Source organism: Pseudogymnoascus destructans (genome assembly GCF_001641265.1).
Source record: "Pseudogymnoascus destructans isolate 20631-21 unplaced genomic scaffold scaffold_11, whole genome shotgun sequence".
In the NCBI taxonomy this organism is placed as follows: Eukaryota; Fungi; Ascomycota; class Leotiomycetes; order Thelebolales; family Thelebolaceae; genus Pseudogymnoascus; species Pseudogymnoascus destructans.
This window is the reverse complement of record NW_020167530.1, coordinates 674,060-699,023: the sequence shown is the minus strand read 5'-3', so window position 1 is coordinate 699,023 and position 24,964 is coordinate 674,060. Positions and strand designations below refer to the sequence as shown.

At 52.4% G+C, this 24,964-nt stretch overlaps 8 protein-coding genes across 8 annotated transcripts; 4 read left to right on the top strand and 4 right to left on the bottom strand.

Annotated features, from left to right (window-relative positions):
* Nucleotides 1–15: 15 nt before the first annotated feature.
* Nucleotides 16–2,094, bottom strand: ALG12 (dolichyl-P-Man:Man(7)GlcNAc(2)-PP-dolichol alpha-1,6-mannosyltransferase; the record flags this gene model as incomplete). The annotated part of the gene is made up of 2 exons (XM_024468672.1): nt 1,948–2,094; nt 16–1,886 (listed from the first exon to the last, which is right to left on the bottom strand). Exons 1-2 carry the CDS (start codon nt 1,958–1,960, stop codon nt 16–18), a joined length of 1,884 nt encoding a protein of 627 aa, XP_024323904.1. The 5' UTR covers nt 1,961–2,094.
* VC83_05046 (uncharacterized protein) lies at nt 2,072–3,341 on the top strand. Its single transcript, XM_024468671.1, has 3 exons — nt 2,072–2,336; nt 2,434–2,610; nt 2,764–3,341. The coding sequence occupies exons 1-3, from the start codon at nt 2,150–2,152 to the stop codon at nt 2,817–2,819; spliced, it is 420 nt and encodes a 139-aa protein (XP_024323903.1). The 5' UTR covers nt 2,072–2,149; the 3' UTR covers nt 2,820–3,341.
* A 40-nt stretch (nt 3,342–3,381) lies between these two features.
* VC83_05045 (uncharacterized protein) lies at nt 3,382–6,795 on the bottom strand. The gene is made up of 4 exons (XM_024468670.1): nt 6,127–6,795; nt 5,836–5,979; nt 5,767–5,780; nt 3,382–5,716 (listed from the first exon to the last, which is right to left on the bottom strand). Exons 1-4 carry the CDS (start codon nt 6,160–6,162, stop codon nt 3,625–3,627), a joined length of 2,286 nt encoding a protein of 761 aa, XP_024323906.1. The 5' UTR covers nt 6,163–6,795; the 3' UTR covers nt 3,382–3,624.
* Nucleotides 6,796–7,798: 1,003 nt separating this feature from the next.
* On the bottom strand, nt 7,799–10,521 carry VC83_05044 (uncharacterized protein). Its single transcript, XM_024468669.1, has 4 exons — nt 9,843–10,521; nt 9,765–9,790; nt 8,636–9,707; nt 7,799–8,574 (listed from the first exon to the last, which is right to left on the bottom strand). The coding sequence occupies exons 1-4, from the start codon at nt 10,061–10,063 to the stop codon at nt 8,139–8,141; spliced, it is 1,755 nt and encodes a 584-aa protein (XP_024323905.1). The 5' UTR covers nt 10,064–10,521; the 3' UTR covers nt 7,799–8,138.
* Nucleotides 10,522–13,741: 3,220 nt separating this feature from the next.
* Nucleotides 13,742–16,799, top strand: VC83_05042 (uncharacterized protein). Its single transcript, XM_024468668.1, has 2 exons — nt 13,742–14,643; nt 14,719–16,799. Exons 1-2 carry the CDS (start codon nt 13,998–14,000, stop codon nt 16,461–16,463), a joined length of 2,391 nt encoding a protein of 796 aa, XP_024323900.1. The 5' UTR covers nt 13,742–13,997; the 3' UTR covers nt 16,464–16,799.
* A 117-nt stretch (nt 16,800–16,916) lies between these two features.
* APE2 (Aminopeptidase 2 mitochondrial) lies at nt 16,917–20,216 on the top strand. The gene is made up of 4 exons (XM_024468667.1): nt 16,917–17,098; nt 17,166–17,510; nt 17,573–19,502; nt 19,554–20,216. Exons 1-4 carry the CDS (start codon nt 16,959–16,961, stop codon nt 20,046–20,048), a joined length of 2,910 nt encoding a protein of 969 aa, XP_024323902.1. The 5' UTR covers nt 16,917–16,958; the 3' UTR covers nt 20,049–20,216.
* Nucleotides 20,217–22,905, bottom strand: VC83_05040 (uncharacterized protein). Its single transcript, XM_024468666.1, has 6 exons — nt 22,473–22,905; nt 22,283–22,419; nt 21,841–22,230; nt 20,879–21,785; nt 20,611–20,778; nt 20,217–20,533 (listed from the first exon to the last, which is right to left on the bottom strand). The coding sequence occupies exons 1-6, from the start codon at nt 22,516–22,518 to the stop codon at nt 20,463–20,465; spliced, it is 1,719 nt and encodes a 572-aa protein (XP_024323901.1). The 5' UTR covers nt 22,519–22,905; the 3' UTR covers nt 20,217–20,462.
* Nucleotides 22,906–23,116: 211 nt separating this feature from the next.
* Nucleotides 23,117–24,354, top strand: VC83_05039 (uncharacterized protein). Its single transcript, XM_024468665.1, has 2 exons — nt 23,117–23,495; nt 23,555–24,354. Exons 1-2 carry the CDS (start codon nt 23,418–23,420, stop codon nt 23,990–23,992), a joined length of 516 nt encoding a protein of 171 aa, XP_024323800.1. The 5' UTR covers nt 23,117–23,417; the 3' UTR covers nt 23,993–24,354.
* Nucleotides 24,355–24,964: the final 610 nt, after the last annotated feature.

Genomic DNA, 24,964 nt, shown 5'->3' with positions numbered 1-24,964 from the left:
TTGTCTCCTCCTTAACTACTCCTCGTCGACCACAGGTACTACCCGTGCCATAATATGGATCTTATGCTCCATCCTCGGCCCAACCCACCACCCCCTCGTAACAAACCTCCTTACCACCTCCTTAAAACCCCCCCTCCCCATCATCTCCATCACAACACCCCATCCCACATCCTCACTCCGCCACGACTCCCAAGGCCCCTTCACCACAAGATTCCACACATCCTTATCCGACTCATGCCACATCTCCTCCCCGGGCCTCAACACCTCCACCCCCCCGGCAAACCCCCACACCACCCCCATCAACCGCCAATTCCCCAGCGCCTTCCGCCGGTCCTCCATAAGCGCATAGTCAAACTGGTCCCAGAACCGCACATCGCGCAGCGCAGCCTTATCCTCCGTCTTATCATACGCCCACTCCACCTCCCAATCCCTCCTGCCCCCCTTCCCAGGGTGCACCCCAGAATCCCCCCAGGCAGGCAGTAGATCAGCACGCCAGACCGGCTTACTCGGCGCCGCTTCCTGGAACCTCGTTATACCAGTCATGCAACTGAGAACATCCATATGCACCCTCACCACCTCCCCCTCCCTCACCATCCCTATCTGCCTATCCATACCCACCCGCTGATGCAGTTCCCACAGCGCTTCACCCCCCGGATAATTCAGCGCCGACACAAAAAGCATCCCCATCGCCGCCACGAAACTAACTCCCACACCCCCAACCAGCGCCAGCGCCCCGATCCGGTAACCGACAGTGCGCGCGCGCCGCGTCCAAATATACGACGCCCCCAACGCCGCCGCCGCCGTCAGCGGCGGAATGGTGTATATAACAAACCGCGCCTCCTTATGCGGCTGCGCGCTGTACAGCGCCACGAATGCCAACTGCGGGATCACTAGTCCCCTCGCCGCGCGCGATGTGGCGGGGAAGTACAGCGCTGCTGCTAGCATTGGGATAGCGAGGGGGTTTAACAGGAGTTTCGGGAGGGAAGAGGTGAAATAGGTGTGCCAGGGCGAAACACCCCATTCCGACGACGCACCGTGGTAGGCGTTGAAGATGAAGGATGCGAGTTCGGGCCAGACGGGGCGGAGCCAGAACGCTGAGTCTACGATAACAGAGGCTGTGATGGAGAGGGCTGCGGCGGGGAGCCCTGCAAAGATGACGGTGCGGAGTGTTGTGCGTCGTGTCCAAAGGAGGAATCCCACCTGCGTAGCGAGTAGCAGTGCGATTTCCGCCCTGAAAACCACACCCGCCGCAACCAGTAGGTATATCCCCCGCCGCACCTGACTCCGCTGGTTCGCAGCATTATTCCCCGGTACCGGGAGGAACGAGCGCGCGGCCTCGGTGGTGAGGAGGAGCGCGAAGGTGTTGGGCAGGGTGCGCGAGGCGTAGAAGGGGATGTGAAACTGCGTCGCCTGAAGCAAGATATACCACCCACCCACCCCCTTCCCAAACGCCCTTGAAAGCGCGCGCGCGTACCGCAGCAACGCAGCAGCAGTTAGCGAACCGAGGATGAACCGTGCGGTTTGCTGAGCGGAGCCGTTGACGAGGGAGTGGAAGAGGAGTTGTGAGTGTACGAAGTGCAGCGGGGTGCCTAGGAAGGCATTGGCGAAGGTGCGGATGTATGCGAAGGAGGTGGCGTGTAGGAAAGCCCGGGTTAGCTGCGCGAGGAGCAGAGAGCCGATGAAGGTGCGTGGGACGGCGCCGGGGAAGGAGATGTGGTCGTAGGTTGTGCGGATGTGGGGGGCGAAGGTTGAGGGGGAGAGGGGGGGAGGGTGAACGAGGATGTCGTGCGTGGCTTGGAGGTTGAAGGATTCTTCGACTTTGGTGTAGGGGGCGGCGAGGAGGTGGAGGAGGATTAGGGCGGGGAGGAGGAGGGGGAGGGTTGTCTCTGGGGGGGGTTGTTAGCTCTCTGTCTGCCATTTGTTATAATATAGCAAGGAGAGACGTACGTAGTGCTCTCATCTTCTATTTCCGCGATGCCATTGTCGTAATAGTAGTAGTAGTAATGTACGATATACAATATCTATCCTCAACCCCCCCTTCGTACTTCCTTATATACCAACTGTAAATATAGTTGATGCCTCGCTGGCCCCTCGTCGCGCCTACAAGCTCGGTCGGGACTGCCTCAAACAGCGAGCTCCCACATCTAAAATGTGGGGACGGAAGTTCCCGCACCAGAATTCTGGCTTCAAGCTCCCACGTAGGCAACCCATCGACCAACGCCCTCCCCGCCGCCCGCAAACAAACATCCACCCCCCATCCGAGCCCGCATCTTTCTCCGGGGAAAAGCTTCGAACCGACAAGATGATGTTCTTTGGCCTCGGCGGCGTTTTCTATTGTACGTCCCCCCTTTCCAGTCCCCCACCGTCCCTGTCCCTGTTACCTTGGCCCCCGTCCCCCCTCGAAGCGGTCGCAAGAAAACTAACAAACACAAGTCTTGGTCCTCGTCACAAACGCCATCGCCATCCTCTCCGAAGACCGCTTCCTGGCGCGCATAGGCTGGTCCGCTTCCTCGGCAGCCGAGCCCGCGTTCGGTGCTGGGCCAGGGGGCGACGCGAGCGTGAAGAGCAAGATTGTGAATTTAATTGCCAGTGTGCGGACGTTGATGAGGAGTATGTCACCCTTTTCTTTTCCCTTATCATTTAGTGTATATGGCGCAGAGGCGGTGGGCGCGGGAGGGATGGGGGAAGGGATGGGCGGAGGGAGGGAAGGAGAGGGAGGGACAGGCAGCCGTATGATGGATGGATAGCTAACACCCAACGCAGTTCCTCTAATCGGCATCAACCTCCTCGTCATAGTCTACGAGCTGATCCTCGGATAAAACCCCCCACGGGGCTCTGGGCTGAGACGTCCCTATCCACGATATCAAGCCGCAGGAGGGTGAGCGCATGGAACGCGAGTGCGGGTATCATAATACGAAAACACAAATGGTTGGAAAACTGTACTATAAACAAATTACGGGAACACAGCGAAGGCATTCATAAACGGCGTTTACCAAACAGGGTTGGTTGGCGGAGGGTAGGGGCCTTTACAATAGCAGAACGAATGATCACGAAATGAAACCTCTTTTCAAATTCACAAAAAAACGAGTCAATATAAGATATAAAGAATCGAGCACGCCGGAAGGAAGGGCAAGGTGATGCGGTGGTAACCAGACAATATTTCCATATCCAATATAGTCTCTACTACCCAAACCAATCCTATCCAATATATCTCCCCCACTTCCCCCTTCAAACCCAAAAACAGACACCCTGACACCCTCAGTGCCTCCCTATCCCGTCCGCTGGGAGTGGTTATCCACGCATCCCCCCCCCAACGGCGTCCTGTGTGCTACATAATACTGTCTAATATTAAGTCCCTCCCCTCCCTACCCCCTCCCTCCACTCTCCCTCCATCCAGAATAAAATGCTGTACACTCAAAAGTATGTCCAACGACGCCTCGACCATGAAATGCGCGGCAATGTTTGACAGCGCGGACAGAACAGACAAGGCAGACAGACACCCCTCCCTCCCGTACTTTTTGGCGGTCTCATGCTCACAATATATGTACTTCCCCATTCCACCTCCAGACCCATCTGCATACACCCCCCCGTCCCCTACTATCCGATCCAATCCGCCCTCCATCACTATGGCGGCGTAAGATTACTCTTCTTCCTCCCCAAACTAAAGCTAAACCTCTCCTTCGCCGGCTTCGCCAACCGATCCGGGATAGGCGGTATAGCCTGATCGCCATCCACCGCCACCTCTCCCTTCGCGGAGTCATGCTTGAGCCATCCCAGCGACCGGCGACTCATGCTCTTCGCGCCGGGCCTGTTGCGGTTGACGGTCAGACCACTGATGAAGCCATTCTCCTTCTTGTCGTTGTTGTTGCTGCTGCTGCTATCGGACGGTCCATTCGCCGGCGACCCCACCGACGACGACGACGCAGCCTCGCGCCGGCGCTTCTCCTCATCCTCAGCCGCCGAGATCTTACTCGCGTTCATCGCATTCTTCAAGGCCTCAGCTTGCGTCCTCTGCGCCTCCCTGCGTTTGTGTTCGACTTCCTTCCTCTGTCTCTCGTCCGCCTTGGCCTTCTCCTTATCAGCAGCAGCTCTCTCCTTCTCAGCGTGCTTCCTCGCCTTCTCAGCATCCTTGCTGTCCTTCTTCGCGGCTGCGCGGTCGGCCTTCTTCGGCGCCTCGAATTGCGATGGTAGGGACTGTGCTATTGTGTCTGGCACCTCTGGGTGCATTTCAGGGGAAGTCGATAGTGTGGGGTTCGTTTGTGCCTGGGCTAGGGGTGGTAGTAGTTCGTCCTTGGTCGGTGTCGGAGGCAGTGCCATCTGCCTCGAGATAAGGCCTGCGTTTGCCCCGGGCGTCTGCGGTTGCGTGGTGGGAATGCCCGCTTCTTCTGTAGCGATTGCAACCTCCGCGACGCCTTCGGCCTCTTGTTCCTTGCGAACAGCTTCTAACGTCGTTTCCTGGTAGAACAGGACGTATGCACATGCCATTCCCGGTTTATCGCCAAAGAAGTTGCGCACGTAATGTTTATCAACGGGCTCGACCATCTCATCGTCGAATAATAACCAGCCTCTGTCTTGTGTCTTGATAATTGATATGTAATGACCGTGGTATGCATTTCCTCCAATATGCACAACAACGGCGTAGAGCTCGTACAGCCTGTCCGGATCCTCTGCGTCGTCTGTCGTGTTGAACATACGTAAATGGTATGGGTATACGACTCTGTGGAACAGCTTCTGCAGACGCGTCATATCCTCGGTATACTTAAATCTCTTCAAGTGTAGCGTCAGGATCTTCGGCAGCCGCTTGATCTTCATGCGTTTCTCAGCTTCTTGCAGCCCACCACAGTTATCGCAATGAAACTTGTTTCTCTCGCACAGCATTTCCTCCGCAGAAAATTTGCGGAGGCAGGACGTGACCGACGAGTGCTGTTCTAAGTCGATTGACAGATCAATGAACGTCTCGTCTCGCTGGGACGCAGCTTCGCAAGTAAGGCATTTAGTCTCAGACGTCAAAACGCCCTCAAAGATATCATGAACCCATCCGGTCCCAGGGGACTGAGCACCAGTTGACAGGCCCATCACCGACGCAGAATTGGCAAAAGCCGACATCATTCCATCGCCCATAACTTCTTCATACTTGGGCGGCTCTAGTTCTTTTAGTCTTCTTGCATTTTCTTCCACATTTGTAATCACAGCATTGAGCAAGATTCCATAAAATTCGTGTGCATCTTGGTGCATAGTAGTGCGGAACATCTCATTGTCCCGCTTGAAGATCTCCAAAAACCTCTGTGGGCTGAGTATACCCATCCTCGTTTGTGACTGTATGAGCGTCGTGAAAATGTCCTTCAAGGCCGTGAAGGTGGACTCCTCCATGCCGTATTGACGGGCATTCTCGTATGTCAAATCAACGATAGGCCCTGCCAGCATGGCCTGCTTCTTTTTATACTCTGGCGAGTCTGGCTTATCTTCTGGTCTAATCTGACCTGGAGGCGCCTGCGGAGGTGGCGTTGCCACTACGGCCGCTCGCCGCTTCGCTGCTTCTGCTGCCGATAATCCTTTTGCGGTTTGTGGGTGAACTGCTCCTCCGTTCATGGAGCTCGATATGACAGGTTTTGGGTTTGCGTTCGGGGTGTCGTGAGGCGAATGAGGGGGGTATCGTAGTACATGTTCTCGGAATGGTATGGAGTAGTATAGAGCTTGAACGATTGAATTGCAGTAACTGTATATTGTCAGAAAGGCGATCGCGCCTGGGGAAGTATAATCACAAACCAGGTATTCCCAAACTATTTCGCAAAGTCAGTAACTGCGCAACCTGTGTGGAATGGAAGGATCTCGTACATTTTCCATCCCAAAGAACTTGTCACTCCCGTCTGGTCGGATAGGCCCAGCATTGAGCAACATCTTCTCCAGCGGCGTCAAATCCACCACAGGCTCCTGCTGCTTCTTCGACGCATTCGCATTCTGACCCGGACTCGACGGTCCCTACCACACAGTCAGCACAAAGCTACCAAAAAAAACCCCGAAACCGCACCGCAAAGCCAACAGCTCGGGCCCAAAAAGAACCCGCCCTCGCCGCAGCCCCGCCATTGGTCATCGGCGCATACGACAAACGGGAAAAGAGAGACTCACGGTGCCTGTCTTGAACTTGCTGAACAGGCCCGTCATGGCGACGACTGTCGTGGCGTTGCGCTGCGGTGCGGGGGGGTGCGTGATCGAGTTGGTTGAGGGGCGGGCGACGGCCACTGTGGGACGTCGCACACAGTTTCGCCAGAGGCAGGTGGGATGGAACTTAGGCTGTGCTCATCTCAATTCGCGACCAGTGGTGGAGGGTCGATGGGGAAGGAGTTATTCTCGCCCTTTGCCAGTTTCCGGGGAAGGAGAATTGGGCTCGGGGGAGAGGTTGTCAAAGCGGGGAGAAGGGTGGGAGCGCTTTCTTTTGCGGGTTCAGCTTTGGGTATGGGGTCGGTCAATGGGGGAGAGGCTGGTGCTACTTGGTGGAAGATAATTGCTGTTGATGGAGAATAAGGATGGATGAGCGAGTTGACATGGACTTGGACATGAGATGGGAGCAAACGAGCGCAAAGAGGGCGGAGGGCTGGTTGTTGGTTTTGGTTTCGGTGGTTGTGGTGGGGGTGTCTGGGGAAGGAGTGGATTAAAAGGTGGACCCTTTGTAACTGGGATGGAAGCATGGAGCAAGGGAGGAGGAAGAAGGAAGCAGCGGGGGGAGATGGAGAAGTGGAGGAGGGAGTGTGCGTGGAGAGCGTTGGTGCATGAAAGGTGGAAGGTGGAAGGTGGAAGGTGGAAGGTGGAAGGTGGAAGGTGGAAGGTGGAAGGTGGAAGGTGGAAGGTGGAGGTGGAGGTGGAAGTGGAAGGTATGGGGTGAGCAGCAAGCCTATGTACCTCGTTTAGCACAGTAGGAGGGCTCACAGTACTACAGAGAGAGAGAGTAGAGTACAGAATCAGGTAAGCCACGTCTATTTAGGCAGGCGAAAGGCTGGTTTGATGGAGGGCTGTTATGGGGTGGTTATTGGGGCTACTAGAGGCTAAGTGGTATGATTAATGGGGTTTGTTGTTTGTTGGGACAGAGAGAGCTGGAGGGCTGGAGGGGAGGGGCTGGAGGGGAGGGGCTGGAGGGGAGGGGCTGGAGGGGAGGGGCTGGAGGGGAGGGGCTGGAGGGGAGGGGCTGGAGGGGCTGGAGGCTGGAGGGTGTAGGAGTTAGTAGTAGGAGTTAGTAGGAGTTACTAGTAGGAGTTAGTAGGAGTTAGTAGGAGTTAGTAGGAGTTAGTAGGAGTTAGTAGGAGTTAGTAGGAGTTAGTAGGAGTTAGTAGGAGTTAGTAGGAGTTAGTAGGAGTTAGTAGGAGTTAGTAGGAGTTAGTAGTAGGAGTTAGTAGTAGGAGTTAGTAGTAGGAGTTAGTAGTAGGAGTTAGTAGTAGGAGTTAGTAGTAGAAGTTGCAGAGTAGTAAGGGTTAGTAGTAAGAGTTAGTAGTGCTGTAGAAGTTGCAGAGTAGTAGGGGTTAGTAGTAAGAGTTAGTAGTAGAAGTTAGTAGTAGGAGTTGCTAGGTACATACAGTCTCTCCCACCAATCCGCTTCCACACCGCCATCCCAAACATCCCTGAACTGCCATGTGCTCAGTTGTTGATAGACGTAGTGGAGCAGCACTAGGGCGTTCTGAGGCGTTCTGAGGGCGTTCTGAGGGCGTTCTGAGAAACCAGCTGCCTCCTCTCCTGTCTAAGCATGTATGTAGTATAGACAGCTCCTACCCAAGAAGCCCTGGTCAGACACCGGTAATGGTGGTAGGCCATCACAGGTAGAGCAACCATGTCTCCACTCAGAGCTCTACAAAGGGAAGTTAGAAGCAAGGCATCATGGTACCGCCAGCTGCCCAGCACACAATCACAAGCCATATCCTCAACAAGCAGACCAAAACATGCATCATATACACATTGTATTCCTAGCAACATCGCGCCGCTACAAGTGGTATCCCTCCAAACGCCCCAGCCATGACCGTATCGCATCATACTATACAAAAAAAAAGGCTCCCTCGCAGCAAACAAACTTACAAAGCAACCTACAATCGCTGCCCGCTCCCCAAAGCACACCTATCGTACCCAAGGCATACCCAAAATCCCCCTCCCTCCCATTACAAATACCTCAACCTCCTCGTCGCATACGCCGCCCCCAACGTACTCAACGCCCCAATAAACAAACAAACCGCAATCCCATTAACCCTCTCCTTCTTGACTTCTCCCCCCTCCCCTCCCGCCAACTCCGGGCTCTTCCCCGGCTCCAACACCGAAAACACAATGAGCGAGATAAACGTCCCCACAAACTGCGGCAACGTCGTATAGATATTCAGAATCCCAAAGTAAATCCCCGACAGCTCCCCCGTCGACGCGATATCCTCGTCGCCGCTGCGGTGCAGGAGAGAGGCCGAGGAGGGGCGCAAGAGCTCGAACGAGTCGGAGCGTCGGGCGTTGGAGAGGCGGCGGTAGGAGGTGGGTTGAGCGCCGCTACTGAGGCGGTTTACTTCGATGCCGAGGAAGGCGAAGGGGGCCCAGGAGCCGAGGACCCAGGGGCTGGCGGGGGGTTAGTTGTGTTTTATTGGGGGATAGGGGAGGGGAAGGGGGGTGGACTTACAGTCCGCAGAATGCGACGAGGGCGGTGGCGAAGCGGAAGGATGAGGCGAGAGGTGCGAGGATCATGGCGCCGGCGAACATGAAGTGTCCTATGAACCAAGCTGTGAGAAGGTCAGGCTTGTGCTTAGTGACAAGCTTGACGAGCTTAGCGATACTGCTTGGTGGGCGCGGCGTAAAGTTATCTTCCTCCGGCGAGCGCACGAAGAACGGCAGAAGGAAGGCCCCTGCGAATGTGACCATGGAGAACACAACCAGCGCCATGCTGCCCATGCGCCCGACGTCTCCGAGCGCGTCTTCTGACTGCTTCACGTCGACCGGCGCGTCGTAGCGGAAGTACGTCTCACCCACCCAGGTGCTGCCGTAGAAGAGGAATGGGAACCAGCCGATCCAGGCCCAGAACTGCGCCCAGCAGATGGCCTGGATGCGGGGGGGGAGGTGCATGATGGTTTTTATGATCTTGCGCACGACCTTGACGCCGCTCGTTGTCGCGTCAGATGTCTTGCCAGAGATGAGGACGCGCTCCGTTACGGCCCAGGAGGAGACGCCGACGGTGAACATCAGGATGAAGCAGGCGATGAGGACTAGCTTCTTCAGCTGGGTATCCCCCATTCCCTTCCCAAAGATAGAGACGAGGTCGATTGTCCCCGCTGCGTACCCAACCAGGTGGCCCACTGCGACCATCCTGCTCGCCCACGCCGATCCGAGTTGCTGCTTAGGGATAGGCAGGGTGTCCACGATCAAGCTGCGGCCACAGGATTGTATCGCATTTATTGCAAAATCCACGGCGTAGATGCTAAACACAGCCACCACGATTGTCCACGTTTTGGCCTTCTCCTCGTCCGACACGAACGCCCCCACGAGCTCCTTCGCCCATGCCATAGCGATCAGCGAGATCGTAACGATTATCGATGCGATGACCATGAAGGGCCTCCTCCGGCCGAATTTCGACTTTGATTGGTCCGCGATCACGCCGACGATGGGCTGCATTATGAGTCCGGAGAGGGGCCCGGCGATCCAGACGAGGGAGGTTCGAGTTTTCGTGAGTCCGAGTGCGAGGAGGTATGGTGTACAGTCTGTGATAGTGTGTTAGCATTCCATAGTCAATAAACAAAAGCGATTGGGGTGCTTACAAGTCATCTCAACTCCCCATGTGAACCTAGAAAGCTATGAGCATAATTATCCCCCCGAATCTGAGCAGCTGAGCTTACTGAATCCCAATGAGGGATATGGTCAATAAAGCCATCCGCATGGACTCCGTAGAGCCCTTTATGGACGGCTGCCCTGCCCACGAGGCCATATCTTTGCCGTCTCCCAATCTATCCTCCCTCAAGTCCTCGTGCTCCTCCGGTCGCCGCCAACCGCCCGTCGGATACCTAGGCACAGAGTAGCCGTTGGCATCATCACTCGAATTGTCTTTGAGCACTATCATAGCTGCTCTGCATATTTACTTGCGTACACCCTAGTCGTGGTCGTTTCGTCAACAGATTGGAAACGTTTTTGAGGGCTGGGTGACCTAAGAGGTTGACTTTGGGGATATTTTGGGAACGACAGGGGTGCCCTCAAGCGGCGGGTGAATTGGCTCGCGTTTTGGGACATGGGGGTTCGCCAGGGGCAGGGTTATCGCAGGTCCCGATCGCTGGTCCTGACCCCTCCTCATCAAAAATGGTTGCGTGTAAACCACTCTAAAACGCATTAATTCTAGACGGGATAAGTAATCTAGACCACCTTTTGCTATGTCGATGATCCCCTTAGCAAAAAAGCAAAAAATATAGTGTTCTTAATCGAGGTGATCCTCGACTCGCAGATTGCGGCTTCTGTGGATCGAACACAGTGCCTCCAGATATCGGAGCTGAAGTTGTCTTCAGTCTGGCGCTCTCCCAAGTGAGCTAAAGCCGCCTTGGTGTTAGACTGCGGTATTATAGGTGTACATAACATGATCATTGTCGACTTGAATGAATAGAAAATACATTTGATCTACGAGTATTTTACATGAGAATTTCCATATATATGGAAGGTACAACTGTGAGTAGTTGCCATATCTGTCCAGTCACAACCACAGCTACAACCTAGGAAATCCCTTGTATAGCCACTGTGAAAGCTGAGCTGTAGGAAATCAAAACTACGATTGGATGGTAACATATCACTCAGCACACAGGGCAACTGGGGAGTTATAAACGCAAAGGTGTACGTGTTGGCGTTAAATCGGGATTTTGGCTTCCTGTGTAACATACAGAGATGATAAGCCAAGGGAGGATACGGAGTAATCGTCGGTGTTCGCACCGACCACCTTACAGGTGGTCGGCGAAAGCGAAGTGCATCCGGAAAGCGAAATTGCATCCCGCCAGCCAGATATCATTAGTATGTAGAATCTAATATAACCACTATCTAAACAACTAAGTTATACAACCAATTAAGTGATTAAATTATTAAATAAAATTGACGCTATTCTTACTTTAAAACAACCCTGAATCCAAATTCTCTTCTGTCCTGTCTGTAAATATGTCCTCATCCAAACCACTAAATCTTATAAATCCAGTCTCATCGTCGTCGTCTACCTGTGATCCCGACCACCCTATTGTTGAAATCAATTGAATATTGGCTTCTTCTTGAATCTCTGACTCCTGTGCAATTTTTTCGGGATCAGGAATTGGATTAAGTAAATCAGGAGGCACCTCCTGCTTTGCTTTTAACAACTGGGTAACCTGCCGCTTTCTTAAAAGCTCGGCTTTGCGGGCCTCAACACCACGAATACGAAGCTCCTTTTTGACCTTATTCAAGGCTATTCGTGCTCTGAATTTTGACTTCCGCTCTTGAGTTTCCTTCTCCTTTTTAGCCTTGTCAGCTATTTTTTTCCAAGAATCTTTAGCTGTTAATGGACCACACGTTGCTTGAACAACATTGCGGCTTTTGACCTTTGCCTTTTGCTGGTTCGCAACCTTTGTAGATAGTAAATCATATTGTAGAACAGCTAACTCTCCTTGAGCAAGGACGTTTTCAGTACCGCGTGCCCAAGAATCCCATTCTCGTGCCGATGGACTTGAAAAAAGGTATGGTATCTTTGCCTGCCAATGCTGTAATTTGAGCTCTGAATGTACAAATTTTGTTGGAGTCTGTGGAATTTGCGGTAGGTCTAGAGCCTTTTCAGACAGTGTATATACCTTCATTTTTTTCAAGGCTTCTTTAGGGTTTATTGGCCACATTCCAGCTTCACGAAATGCTCCTATAATTGTGCCTTTCTTGAATGTTTCCTGGCGGATTTTGCCTAAGTCTCGAAAAAATGAAGCAATATTGTAATCAATATCAAGATTTCGCATTGCATATTGAATTGCCTTCTTATGCTAGTGTTTGTAAGGCTGAAAAACACCAACATCAAGCGGCTGCATAGTATGTGTAAGATGTGACGGGAGCGGATATGGATGAATATTCATCGCTGTTGCTCGTATGACAAACTCGGGTATTGTATGACTGATATGGCTATCCATAAAAAGGACTTTTAATGGTTTATTAGGCCCAGCATCAGAATGTTTAATGAAATGCTCTAAATAAAGCATTGCCAGTTCGCCATTTGTATATCCAGAATCAGAGAGCAATATAAGCTCGTCGCCGCTTAGCTTTTCATGATACCAGGACTCCATATGTTGTCGTCCTTGTATAATAATCACTGGTGGAATCACTTGTCCAATTGCACAGATTGACCCGATTATAGTAATAGACCTGCGATTTTCGGCCATTGGAACATACATCTTAGTAGGGTCAGTTCAATTATATTTCAATGACGATAACTAATTATACATACATCTGTAATATATATAGGAAGTATTACTTCCTCCCCTGGTGCTACTCCAACACGAAAGCCAGTTTCGTCAAAGTTATAGACGTTTTGCGGCTGGATATCATGTTGGATACACCATGACAAATATACTGAAAACCAGCCCTCTACCGCCGAAATATCATGAGTTGTAACTTGAACTCGAGAAATCGCTTTCGTTTTAACGACTCGAAAAAGGTTAGAATGGCTTTTTATAAAGCCCTGAAACCAGCGCCATGAAGGCGCTGGTTTCGGTGGTATTTCTGCTGCCCGCAAGTGGCCAATTGCTGCAAAAACCATTGCTCTTGATGCCCCGTAACCTGCATGATACGAATCTTCGACATATTTGTATATCGCCTTAATTTGTACCTCCGAGAGTATCTTATTTTGTCCTCCGCGTTTAGAAATAGGAGGCGATATTGGGGCTTCGGCGGCTTTCAACTTCGCTCGTCGAGTATAGGAATTAAGCGTCTTCGTATTAACATTATAAATTCGAGCGGCGGTGATTGGCTTTTCGGAAGGGTTCTTGCGGAGGAATTCGAGGGCTTGGTCCATTATACAGAGCAAATTTATCGCAGGTGCATAGTTGAGAGTGGGAAACGTATATATTTGGGTGTAAATCTCTGACTCGGCTATGACGGGATGCAATTTCGCTTTCCGGATGCACTTCGCTTTCGCCGTTCACCTGTAAGGTGGTCGGTGCGAACACCGACGATTATAGAGTATGTTGTCCCATCGGGCCGGATGCTCGATATATTTGGTCCAGGCTGTGCCATGTGCCATCCTTACCGAGTGTGATCCCATCAGCTGCATGACGCCTGTTTCCGCATAAGCTCTCCGGCATATTACCCTGGCCGCGCAAGATTAGGTCTTCATCTGTCAGATCGCTGGGTCTCTCAGAAGGGTATTTGATGGTAAGGGGGGCTGCGACGTGATACAGTGAAGTATAGTTGCCAGTTGCCGATACGGAAACTGCGCTATGCACAGCATGTCCAGTGCGAGATGTATGTGAGACAAAAGGCTGGATGTTGGATATCAAGAGTACTCTAGTATCGGCGAGCTGGAATAAGGGCAGTACTGTGCATCCTCACCCCCACGTCGCCCAGCAAAGGAAAGCGCAATGCTGCCTCTCCTAGCCGCCGATTACAGGTATTGTCGCCACCGCTGAGGGCTGAGAGAGTCTATGTGTCTGGCTATCCCCACAATTTCCCAGAGCCAGTAGACGTCCCCCGCCACATCACAGGCACCCGCTACTGGCCAGCGTTGCCCTACAGTCAGTGACATGTCCCCAGTGACCTCGCGACAACTCATATTCTATGTCTATTGCAGATTCACCAACTGATCTTCACGTCATCCACGCCTTTGGTTCGTACTCACATTTAGTCGCGGTGGTGGAGGCCGCGGTGGTTTGCGACAGCCCCAACTGATCTGCGTCTCACTTCGACTCCCCGCCCGCGGCCACTCAAGCCGGTTCCGACGGTCACTACATTGACGTCGCACCACTCACTCGAACGTCGGTTCACGATAAACACACTCTCGTCGTGTCCCCCCGGCGATGAGGGAAACGATCGTCATGTCCGGCAGTCTATCGGGGAGCCCTCTGGACGGGGAGCTCAGCCCAACCTTCGACGACGACAACCATAATGGTGTCAGCATCTTCGCTGGACCACCTCATATGCTCGAAAGCGGGGAAACTCAGCCTGCGGGGCTTGAAATACAAGAACCGCCATCCACCCCAGACGAATCTGCGCCATATCCCATGAGTGACGACGAGGGGGGAATGCTGTCAGATGGCGGGGTTCAGCTGGATATCAGTCAAGCTCATACCGAGTCCGTTGATCCCGACACAGATATGGCTCTGCCCGCCGAGGAAAACTCCAATTTACTTTCAATTCCACAAATGCATGTCATCTCGGAGCATGGCACCACCAATATTGCCGTCGGATTAGAGTCGGACACCATGCAACCCTCGTGGCCACAGGAACACGGCCCTGGTGTGGCTTATCAGATTTTGAACCTATTAGATGAGATATCAGGCTTAACACAACAAATACAGCATACTCAGGACGAGCATCCAGAACTGCAACATATCGAGCAACAAATACATGACCTGCAACAACTTCAAACCTTGCAACACATCCAAGGCGTACAAGAGCAAGGCGAGCAGCCAACGATACCACACGGGGTGGCTTATGATCAAGGTAATCCACTTCATTTTTATAACCCTGTACTTTTTGCTCCTTCATCGAGTACCGGAAGCCAACTTGTCCATGCAGGTTCGATGCCTACCGTATCCATGCCTCTCAATGCGGAAGACTCGGGTGCCGTTCCATCACTCTTGGAACCTGGTGGCCAGGCTTTAACTCATGTTTTGCACATTCCTCCACCAGTGAATACTTCAACACAGTCTGGTATTGCTGGCATCTTTGAGGTCATGAATGGCGTTGATATACCTTTCAATGCTCCTCCAGCTAATACCGTACAAGTCGACGATGCACATGACAACATGACGCTATCTGACTTCCTGTTCCGCTGGAGCCTCACTATCAGATCCGAATCGAGGAAGGCAAACAGAGGCCCTCGATTAGAGCGTTTGCGCGAGTTCGGAACATCCATGCCAACCGAAATCCGAAGGACGGATTTGCGAGGCGAAAGGTGTGATATCCAGGGGATAAACTGGAAAAAACTGGAGGTCAAGCGACGAGACGCGAGGAGGATGCGGATCGCGAGTTATAAGAATTATCACAACTTAACTCCACCACCCTGGCTGTCGCATGTTCTCAGCGACTCGTATATCCAGGACGACAGCAAAGATTTTTTCAAGTTTCGCCGGATGAATTTTAAGCACAAGATGGACCTCCCTCACTTTCAATTGCGGAACCTTGTTGCCTGCACCTCTAGGAATAACGTTTTCCTGGCCGGATCATATCGCGTGATCCAGACAAATCCTAATTACGGACAGCGTTGCATTGCAATGAACCTTTCCGAGCCAGAAGTTCAGCCTACGCACGGGCCGCCCTGGGGTGGCGTTCAAATATCGACTCTTGCTGCCAACCATGGTGTTCTCATTGCCGGCGGCTTTCATGGCGAATATGGCATGAAGGCATTGAATCAACCAGACTCCAAGCACATCGAGGGGCTTGTTGTAGACCATCCGAACTGCATAACAAATCACATCCAAATCAACCTCAGTCGTCAGAGCGGAGTTCCCGAAGCCGTCATTGTTTCAAATGATAACGGAATCCGCACACTGGACTGCACCACCAATAAGTTCACAAGGTACCACCACTATGAACATGCCATCAATTGCTCAGCCCAGAGCCCAGACCACCGACTCCGAGTGCTTGTCGGAGACACTTGTGATGTTATGATCTGCAATGCCGAAACAGGAGAAATTCTTCAGAGGCTCGAAGGGCATTGTGATTACGGATTTGCCTGCGACTGGGCAGATAACGGATGGCACGTCGCAACCGGAAACCAGGACAAACTAGTCAAAATCTGGGATGCCAGGATGTGGAAAACAAGCCACGGAGAGGCTAACCCATTGGCAACAATTTCCTCGACAATGGCCGGCGTGCGGAGCTTAAAATACTCCCCGTTAGGGAGTGGCAAGAGGGTACTGTTAGCATCGGAACCTGCAGACATCATATCAGTCATTGATGCTGAGACATATGAGTCAAAGCAGACGCTCGATCTGTTTGGAGAAATTGCTGGCACCGACTTCTCCCCAGATGGGCAAAGCATTTTTGTCGGCGTACACGATAACTCTAGAGGTGGGCTCATGGAGTTTGAGAAGTGCGGATTTGGTCGGTCATACGAACATGAAAACATTTTCCGGAAACGAGATCGCGAGGTTGACATGTATGATAGTGAGGAGGTCGATGAGGACATGAAAGATATGGCGGCCGGGCTAGACTGGAAGAGATCAATGTCGGATGTGGTTGCTAATCCAAAATCTAAACGCACTGCAATGCATCGACGGAGACGAGCAGCTAAACTAGGGGATCTAGAGGCTTACTGAACTGGAGTTATACATAAGGGAGACGATGCAAGGGAGAAGGTGCCGATTGTTACTATCAACAACGGTTTGGACGATACGATGCTATGACACAATCATTTTTCGCGATATCACAATCATTTTAATCAAGGGGCGCTTCAAGGAGATGATACTAGGGAAAGGCATGGACATATACAGGGTGGTGGTTGGTGAGGCTTAGCATTTTGCGGCGTTTTCAACAACTGGAGCACAATGGCTCGAGGAGCCCTAAAACATGGGCAGCTACTATTGTTCTCTACATGGGTATTTTGATTCGACGGGGATAAAATAACACTTAAAATAATATCAATTTATGACGAGTAACTTTGCTACTATTCTGCTCTTCACATAGAAATTCAACGTCTTGCCTGATATGTTAGGCGTGAATATCGGCTAGGATCACAAAAAGTATGCACCCGCATCGTTACCAAAGTCGCGCCCACACTCCTTTTAGTGATTGTTCTTTCTTATTCATAGTCAATGCGTGCCTCTGCTCTTTCACTGGTCAATTTGACTGTTCGCAATTCGCTATATATACGGCCAGCCCTTCGCAGGTTCCCTATTCAGCGGCGCGGCTTCACCGATAGCAACCTGCCCTATCGAGCTCTTTCCAAGACAACGTACGTAGACAGAAGCTAGCCCTGCTACTGCCTGATACCCCACGCCCCCTCAACTAACAGAAGACAGGACAACATTATCTTCCAACCGGCCACAACTTTCAATTGCCAGCAATATAATCAAAGCTACCTCGGCCAGACACTGCTCCTACCGACGTCACGAAATGTGCAAACTACACGGAGAAAGCGCTGTGGGAAGTGTTGTGGACGTTACACAGGGAAGAGAGATCTTGCCCGCGAATGTTATCCCAAGACACTACCATTTGACACTCGAGCCAAACTTCAAGGACTTCACCTATGAGGGGCATGTCATTATCGACTTGGACGTCGCGGAGGACACCACCTCTGTTTCGCTCAACACCTTGGAGCTGAATATCAAGAGCACCAAGGTGATCTCTGGGGACCAGACGATTACGTGAGGCCCCGCATTCCCTGTTTACTCTCCTTTGCACTGTAACTGACCATTCTGTTCTCTAGGTCATCCCCCGAACTATCATACAATGAATCGACACAGACGACCAAGGTTGCGTTCAAAGAGGTGATCCCAGCTGGTAGCAAGGCACAGCTCGAGATGACCTTCACGGGCGAGCTTAACGACAAGATGGCTGGTTTCTACAGATCATCATACAAGAACAAGGATGGATCGACTGGCATACTCGCAACGTCTCAAATGGAGCCCACGGACGCCCGGAGGGCCTTCCCATGTTTCGACGAGCCAGCGCTGAAGGCTGCCTTCACCATTACGCTTATGGCGGACAAGAACCTTACCTGCCTGAGCAACATGGATGTTGCCTCGGAGAAAGAGGTAACGTCGGAGATTACGAAGACTACCAAGAAGGCTGTCACCTTCAACAAGTCGCCATTAATGTCCACATACCTATTGGCGTTCATCGTTGGAGAGCTGAACTATATCGAGACCGACAAGTTCAGACTGCCAGTTCGTGTCTACGCTCCCCCTAACCAGGATATCGAGCACGGCCGCTTCTCCTTGGAGCTTGCTGCCCGCACTCTGGAGTTCTACGAGAAGACATTCGACAGCGAATTCCCACTGCCAAAGATGGATATGGTTGCCATTCCAGATTTCGCTGCTGGTGCTATGGAGAACTGGGGTCTCATCACCTACCGTGTCGTCGATGTGATGTTTGACGAGAAGACCAGCGGTGCTGCCACCAAGGAGCGTGTTGCGGAGGTTGTCCAGCACGAGCTTGCCCACCAGTGGTTCGGAAACCTGGTTACCATGGACTTCTGGGACGGACTATGGCTTAACGAGGGATTTGCTACCTGGATGTCGTGGTACTCGTGCAACATCTTCTTCCCAGAGTGGAAGGTGTGGCAAGGATATGTTACCGACAACCTTCAAAGCGCCCTTGGTCTCGATTCTCTGCGTAGCAGTCATCCTATCGAGGTCCCTGTCAAGCGCGCTGATGAGGTTAACCAGATCTTCGATGCTATTTCGTACTCGAAGGGTTCTTGCGTTCTGCGCATGATTTCTACTTACCTTGGTGAGGACGTATTCATGGCGGGCATCAGACTTTACCTCAAAGAGCACGCCTATGGCAACACTCAAACTGGTGACTTGTGGGCTGCGTTGAGCACTGCCAGCGGCAAGGATGTCCGGAAGGTCATGGACATTTGGACCAAGAATGTTGGATACCCTGTTATCACCGTGACCGAGAATGACGACAAGAGCATTCACGTCAAGCAGAACCGCTTCCTTCGCACAGCTGATGTGAAGCCAGAGGAGGACCAGATCCTCTACCCTGTCTTCCTCAGCCTTCGCACCAAGAATGGCATTGATGAGACTCTGACCCTCACTGAGCGCGAGAAGTCTTTCCCCCTTGCTAGCAACGATTTCTTCAAGCTTAACGCCGACCACACCAACATTTACCGCACATCTTACACGCCAGAGCGCCTTAAGAAGCTCGGTGAGGCTGCCAAGGGTGGTCTCCTGACCGTCGAGGACCGTGCTGGCATGATCGCAGATGCTGGTGCACTTGCGACATCCGGATACCAGAAGACTTCGGGTGTCCTGAACTTGCTTAAGGGCTTTAACAGCGAAACCGAGTTTGTTGTATGGAATGAAATCATCACCAGACTTGCTGCTATCCAAGGCGCATGGGTCTTTGAAGACCCGAAGGTCAAGGAGTCGATCGAAGCCTTCACCAGAGAGCTCGTGAGCGAGAAGGCCCACAAGGCCGGCTGGGAATTCAAGGAGTCTGATGGCCACATTGAGCAGCAGTTCAAGGCCATGCTCTTTGGTAGTGCTGGTCTTGCCGGCGACAAGGTTATCATTGACGCCGCAAAGGACATGTTTGCCAAGTTCTCCAAGGGTGACCACTCTGCCATCCACCCCAACATTCGTGGTAGTGTCTTCGCCATGGCCCTGAAATACGGCGGTGCCGAGGAGGTAAGCTTTCTAACCAACATTCCAATCTAGTCCTTTAGCTGACCCAAATAGTACGACACCATCCTCGGCGTCTACCGCAACTCGGTCAACACTGACGAGCGCAACACCGCCCTCCGCTCTCTCGGCCGCGCCAAGAACCCCGAGCTCATCCAGCGCTCCCTCGCGCTATCCATCAGCGACGAGGTCAAGGAGCAGGATATATACATGCCCATCAGCGCGCTCCGCACCCACCCCGACGGCATCAACGCGCTGTTCGAATGGATGACTGTGAACTGGGACGAGCTGGCCCGCCGCCTCCCGGCAGGCCTCTCCATGCTCGGCTCCATGGTCTCGATCTGCACATCCAGCTTCACGAGCCTGGAGCAGATGACGAAGGTTGAGGCGTTCTTCGCGGAGAGGAGCACCAAGGGCTTTGCTATGGGATTGGCGCAGAGCTTGGACTCTATCCATGCTAAGAGCAGCTGGTTGGAGAGGGATCGCGAGGATGTCGCGAAGTGGGTTAAGGAGAATGGGTATACCGCTCCTATTGTGAAGAGCGAGCTTTAAATTCGGGTAGATCTTTGGGATGCTCTATATGGGAGAGGAGTCTGGGAAGCGGCGTCAGGGTGAACTACTATAAGGAAGGTCATGTTTGGCATAGATGCGGTGGATTTACCCAAGCCGTTTTAGCTGGTATTTATTATAATGGGAATCTTCTCTCTGGTGATCGGGTGGATTAAAATATATCGTTTGATTGGGATTGAGATTGATAGCTGATAATGCTCGGACCTCGGCAGGACTGAGAAGACTACTGCTAGATCATTATGCCCATCGCTTTGTTTAACCTTTTAACCCATTAACCCTCAACGAATCAAATCCCAACAGAAATCATCGTCATGGACTTAGCCATGACTCTTTCCCTTCCTTGCTCAATAAACACCGTGTAAACACCCATGACGATGAATATCCAAGGAGCAACAGTTAGTCCAGACGCGTTATCTTCATGATATCGTGCCTGTGAAAGAAGCTCCTGTTTCGCTTCCCGAAGATGTCTAGAGGAGAGGGGAAGAGGGTTAGCTTTGAACTCGGCGCTGTACATCTGATGGAGGGGGTGGGGAGGGGAGCTTACACATCGGGACGCTGAGCAGACAGACGAGGACTTGAACAGTCGAGATGACCATGAAAACATATCGCGTGTCGTTGGTGCTCACCCACTTGAAGGCCACGAAGGTGAGGCCAAAGCTGAAGAAGTTCTTGAAGATGAGGAGGCAGGTGAATGCCTCGATGGCGATGTTGCCTAGGGCGGTCAGTTAGCAAGCTCGTCGCCAGCAGCGAGCTGAAGGGAATGCGGCGAAAACAGCGTGGGATAGTAAAAGGCCTAAAAAAGGGGTACCTACGATGCGCATCAATGATATAAAGCGAGCTCGCCACCGCTCCCACCACCATCCCCATAACCTCCAAACAATAAAAGAACACCGCCCACGCCCAATGAAACCTAACCAGATCCGTCGCCACGATCCCGAACCCATATAGACCCGCACACCCAAACACAAGCTGCGGAATCACCAGCACGATACGGAACTCCGGCTCATAAATCCCCCCATTTCGGCGCGTCATAAACTTTGCGCTCCAGTCCGCCAGCGCGCCTGCGATCAAGAAGCCGATTAAAGCGCCGATGAAGGGGCCCGTATACGCGTACCCGCTCTCGACTTCGCCCCAGTAGTTGGGCGAGCCGAGGAAGATGGAGGCGACGAGGATGCCGATGAAGATGGTCCAGCCGATTAGCGTGCCTTGGATGAGGCAGGCCCAGAGAATGGCGGGGTGGAAGAAGAGGGGGAAGGGGCGGAGGAGGATCTTGAAGAAGTTCTCGTCTGTGTAGGTCCCGCTGAAGGGCTTGAGGGATTGGATGTAGGTGCGTTTGGGGGTGTCGGCGCCGGGGTAGCGGTGCAGTGGTATGGCTGCCTCTGTTGAGGGGGGGGAGTCGTCGGATTTCTCGTTTTCGTTGCCGTTGGTGCAGGCGCCGTTGCCGTTGGTTTGGGTAGCTTCTAGGCCGGAGTTGAGGGTTACATCTTGGGTGCTTTCACTGGCTGCTAGCATGTCTGTGTTTAGGCGCGGGTCGCGTCGGTATGCCGTCTCTGGGACGAAGAAGATTACTGCCGGGAGACACAATGCGCAAAATATGGCCACGAAATTGAAAATCCACGGCACGCCCATATTGTTTGAGATCTTGCCGGCGAGGATGGGGGTGAAGAATGCACCGCCGAAGAGGGCAAAATTCATTAGTGCCATGCGCTTGCCGCGTTCCTATTACCGTTGTCAGCTGAAGACACTCACCGGTTAGGGGAGTTGAGGTTCATACATGAACGAAATATAGATCTCCCACGATGGCGTTGATGAGAGCCTCGAAGGGCGCATTGGCAACGCCCTGAAAGATCCTGGCCCATAGCATACTCGTATAATTCAGCTCGGCGGCGCCGGCCCAGGCGCTCGACGCAACCAACAGTATAGTTCCGAAGATTAGCAAGTGCCTCTTGCCCCATTTCCTCGCCGAGGGCACGAAGAAGGTTCCAGCGAACCCTACCCCAAACAGGAAGTATCCTGTCAGGAGAGCCCCATCTGTGACTGTTCTTCCATATTTTTCCGAGATCGACAAGGTATTCGCTGCTAAGATGGGACCTAGTGCCGTTGCGAAGATTGCTGTTAGGGACAATACGAACATTATCACATCGCGTTTCCACAGCGGCCAATTCTGCGCATATCATTAGCCTTCAAAGCTACCCCCCGGATTGTCCAAGCCATACCAGAGGATCATTCGGGTCATCGCTGGGCTGCGGGACGAGGATAATCGGATCCGCTCCACTTGTATCGCACTTGAGATGGGAGACATCTTCTCTACCAGCTTCTTGCAGATGTGGCTTATCGAAATATCTAGTGGTGCCTTTGCCGCATCGTCAGTTCTAGGGATCAGTAGCTGGGTGTGAATGCGCATACCTGGAACATGGTCCATCACCTTATCTTCCAGAATCCAAAGACCCATCTTGCCGCGTCTGCACAAAAGCTTTCCGTCCTCGAGTTTCTGTCGAAGCGCTGGTCGGGTATGGTGATCAGGGTGGTATACGGAGCATATGAGAAAGTAGGCAGAGAGCAGCGCCGACCGCCTGCGCACTGCGTCTCCTTTTGAAGCTGTGCGAAAGGGGTGTGATGAGATTGATCATCTGTCGGCCATTCAATCAAGGGCGGCGGAGACGGCTGTATCACCGTCGAGGCATGACGACTAACCGCTTCTGGACCGTGCTCACCTAAATGTCTGTGAAGTATTAGATCGATTGGCCCTTAACTCCAATGGAATCCCTTACCTCAGCCGATTTAGAAATAAGAGCGTCCATCGATATTTCTCGATGTCTCGATTGTTTACCTTACATCGACCTTGCATTAGTGCTTTGTTGGCTTTATAAGTTTCTCACCAGCGACCGTTACTACCCCAGATTCCCCAGAGTTGCTAAAAGGTAGCGGCCGAGCCTTGTTGTCACATGTCACTGTAAGTAGTTTAGCGGCCATCCTGTCAACATTCAAGGGAAAATCACGTCGCACGTTGCTTTATAAGAATCAAATCCCCCTTGAAATTATATTGTAACCATATTCCCAACCATGCAGATCTGCCATTTCTCAGTGATTCACCGTGTATCACAGCGGTAAACGGCAGGCCAAGATGTAAGACTTCGCGGGACTGAGACGACCGGATTTTGGGAGGGGATGTCACACCTTACTGTACCGAGTAGACCCTGAACCCCTCTGTTTAGCCGTTCCTGCATGGTCCCTCAATATCCGAACTGACCCCATCTCTTCAATTGAACGTCGACCGCTTCATCTCATCATCGTCTTGCCATCGCAATCTTTACCACTACAACCCATACAGCTCACCCGCTACCTTCCAACATGCGCGCCTCCGCCGCCATCGCCCTCGCCATACTCATCAGCGTCAGCTCCGCCGCAGGCGGCGTTCCCGACTGTGCCGTAAGCCCCCCTTGCGTCAGCAGACAGACAAGTACATTCTAACCTGTGCTCCTTCCCAGAAACCTTGCGTCGACCAGTTCACATCCGGCTCCAGCATCGCCGGCTGCAACAACCTCAACACGAACTGCATCTGCAGCAACAAAGACTTCCTCAGCAACATCGCCTGCTGCCTCGTCAACAAGTGCGACGAGGCCGGCCGCAACGGCGCCATCGCCTATGCGAAGGCCATCTGCGGCACCGCCGACCCGCCAGTCCAGGTCCCGGATCAGGTCGTCTGCAACTCCTCCTCCTCCTCCTCCTCCTCCTCCAGCAAGGGGATGGCGGCCGCAACAACGGGCGGCTCTACGACTGGCGGAACTACGCAAGCTCCTACTACGGAGACTACCTCAACGTCGGCGGCCCAGACTTCGAGCAGCTCGGGCGCGGCGATGGTGAACTTGGGCAGCAGAGGGATGGGGTTGGCTGCTGGCTTTGCGGCGGCTTTGGTGCTCCTGTAAACAGTGCTTCTGTAAATATGGAGGGGTGGTAATGCGGTGCACTCGGTCAAGTTCCTGTAGGACGCCGTGTGACATTCTGATGCGGGGTATGAGCGATTGTTATGTTGGCGGCTGCGATGTGAAATTGTTTGTTTTTGTGGCCTACCACTTGGGGCATTTAATAATAGTCCATGTGTGGTTAATATTCAACTCAATAGCTTAGGCCGTCTCTAGTATTTATTCGAATAGCATGTTTCATCATCTGCGCTCGAAGACTGAAAAACCTGCTTGCTTCCACTAAGACTTTAGTAAATGAAGACATGCATCGAGGAATCCCATGGTCGATGTTTCGAAACCACTAAGGCAGCATATGATACTTTCCAATCCGAACGCTGCCAAAAACGCCTCATAGGATGCCACAGACGATGCTTGAACCTAGAAAAGGCAGCATGTGATACTTTCCAATTCAGACATTCTGGAAACGCATCACGGTCGTTTGATGCTTCGAAACCACGCAAATAACATGATACTTTCTAATCCGAACGTCCACAGAAACGTGTTAGCTTCCTGGGCAACGCGTAGAAGGCACTCGGCGGTATATGATAAAAGCTCTCAACACAAACGCCACCAATAGGACCACCAATGATGATCTAGGTCGTGTCGTAGACTCAAGAAACCACTCTGATAGCAAATAATCTCCTCCCAACCCAAATGCGGAGATGCGTCAGTGATAACCTGGTGTCACTATCGTGTAACGCGTGATCCTCGAGCCCGTCACACCATTGGAACAGCACAGAAGCTAGGCTCTCACACACCAGCGTCAGCGCCGAGGCCCCCTTCGCTTCAAGACGTGCACAGCATTCCGATCAGCTCGCACAACTTCCTGTAGTCCTCGAGCCCCGTCTCACACCGCCCGCCCTTATTGCGCAGCCCCGATGTAGTGCCTCGCAAGGCCAGCCGCAAACAACTGCTATTTTAGCCATGCCGCGGCCG

Bases quoted from the DNA above. Each gene is read 5' to 3' on its own strand.
- VC83_05042 (XM_024468668.1), top strand. From the start codon at position 13,998: ATGAGGGAAACGATCGTCATGTCCGGCAGTCTATCGGGGAGCCCTCTG. The intron at 14,644-14,718 runs GTAATCCACTTC...TTGTCCATGCAG, and splicing joins CGGGGTGGCTTATGATCAAG to GTTCGATGCCTACCGTATCC.
- APE2 (XM_024468667.1), top strand. From the start codon at position 16,959: ATGCGTGCCTCTGCTCTTTCACTGGTCAATTTGACTGTTCGCAATTCG. The intron at 17,511-17,572 runs GTGAGGCCCCGC...TCTGTTCTCTAG, and splicing joins TCTGGGGACCAGACGATTAC to GTCATCCCCCGAACTATCAT. The intron at 19,503-19,553 runs GTAAGCTTTCTA...TGACCCAAATAG, and splicing joins AATACGGCGGTGCCGAGGAG to TACGACACCATCCTCGGCGT.
- VC83_05044 (XM_024468669.1), bottom strand. From the start codon at position 10,063: ATGATAGTGCTCAAAGACAATTCGAGTGATGATGCCAACGGCTACTCT. The intron at 9,791-9,842 runs GTAAGCTCAGCT...ATAGCTTTCTAG, and splicing joins ATATCCCTCATTGGGATTCA to GTTCACATGGGGAGTTGAGA. The intron at 8,575-8,635 runs GTAAGTCCACCC...ACCCCCCGCCAG, and splicing joins CTCGTCGCATTCTGCGGACT to CCCCTGGGTCCTCGGCTCCT.
- VC83_05039 (XM_024468665.1), top strand. From the start codon at position 23,418: ATGCGCGCCTCCGCCGCCATCGCCCTCGCCATACTCATCAGCGTCAGC. The intron at 23,496-23,554 runs GTAAGCCCCCCT...GCTCCTTCCCAG, and splicing joins GCGGCGTTCCCGACTGTGCC to AAACCTTGCGTCGACCAGTT.
- VC83_05046 (XM_024468671.1), top strand. From the start codon at position 2,150: ATGTGGGGACGGAAGTTCCCGCACCAGAATTCTGGCTTCAAGCTCCCA. The intron at 2,337-2,433 runs GTACGTCCCCCC...AACAAACACAAG, and splicing joins CCTCGGCGGCGTTTTCTATT to TCTTGGTCCTCGTCACAAAC. The intron at 2,611-2,763 runs GTATGTCACCCT...CACCCAACGCAG, and splicing joins TGTGCGGACGTTGATGAGGA to TTCCTCTAATCGGCATCAAC.
- VC83_05040 (XM_024468666.1), bottom strand. From the start codon at position 22,518: ATGGGTCTTTGGATTCTGGAAGATAAGGTGATGGACCATGTTCCAG. The intron at 22,420-22,472 runs GTATGCGCATTC...GATGCGGCAAAG, and splicing joins GGTGATGGACCATGTTCCAG to GCACCACTAGATATTTCGAT. The intron at 21,786-21,840 runs GTATGAACCTCA...CAACGGTAATAG, and splicing joins GAGATCTATATTTCGTTCAT to GAACGCGGCAAGCGCATGGC.
- VC83_05045 (XM_024468670.1), bottom strand. From the start codon at position 6,162: ATGACGGGCCTGTTCAGCAAGTTCAAGACAGGCACC. The intron at 5,980-6,126 runs GTGAGTCTCTCT...ACTGTGTGGTAG, and splicing joins GCAAGTTCAAGACAGGCACC to GGACCGTCGAGTCCGGGTCA.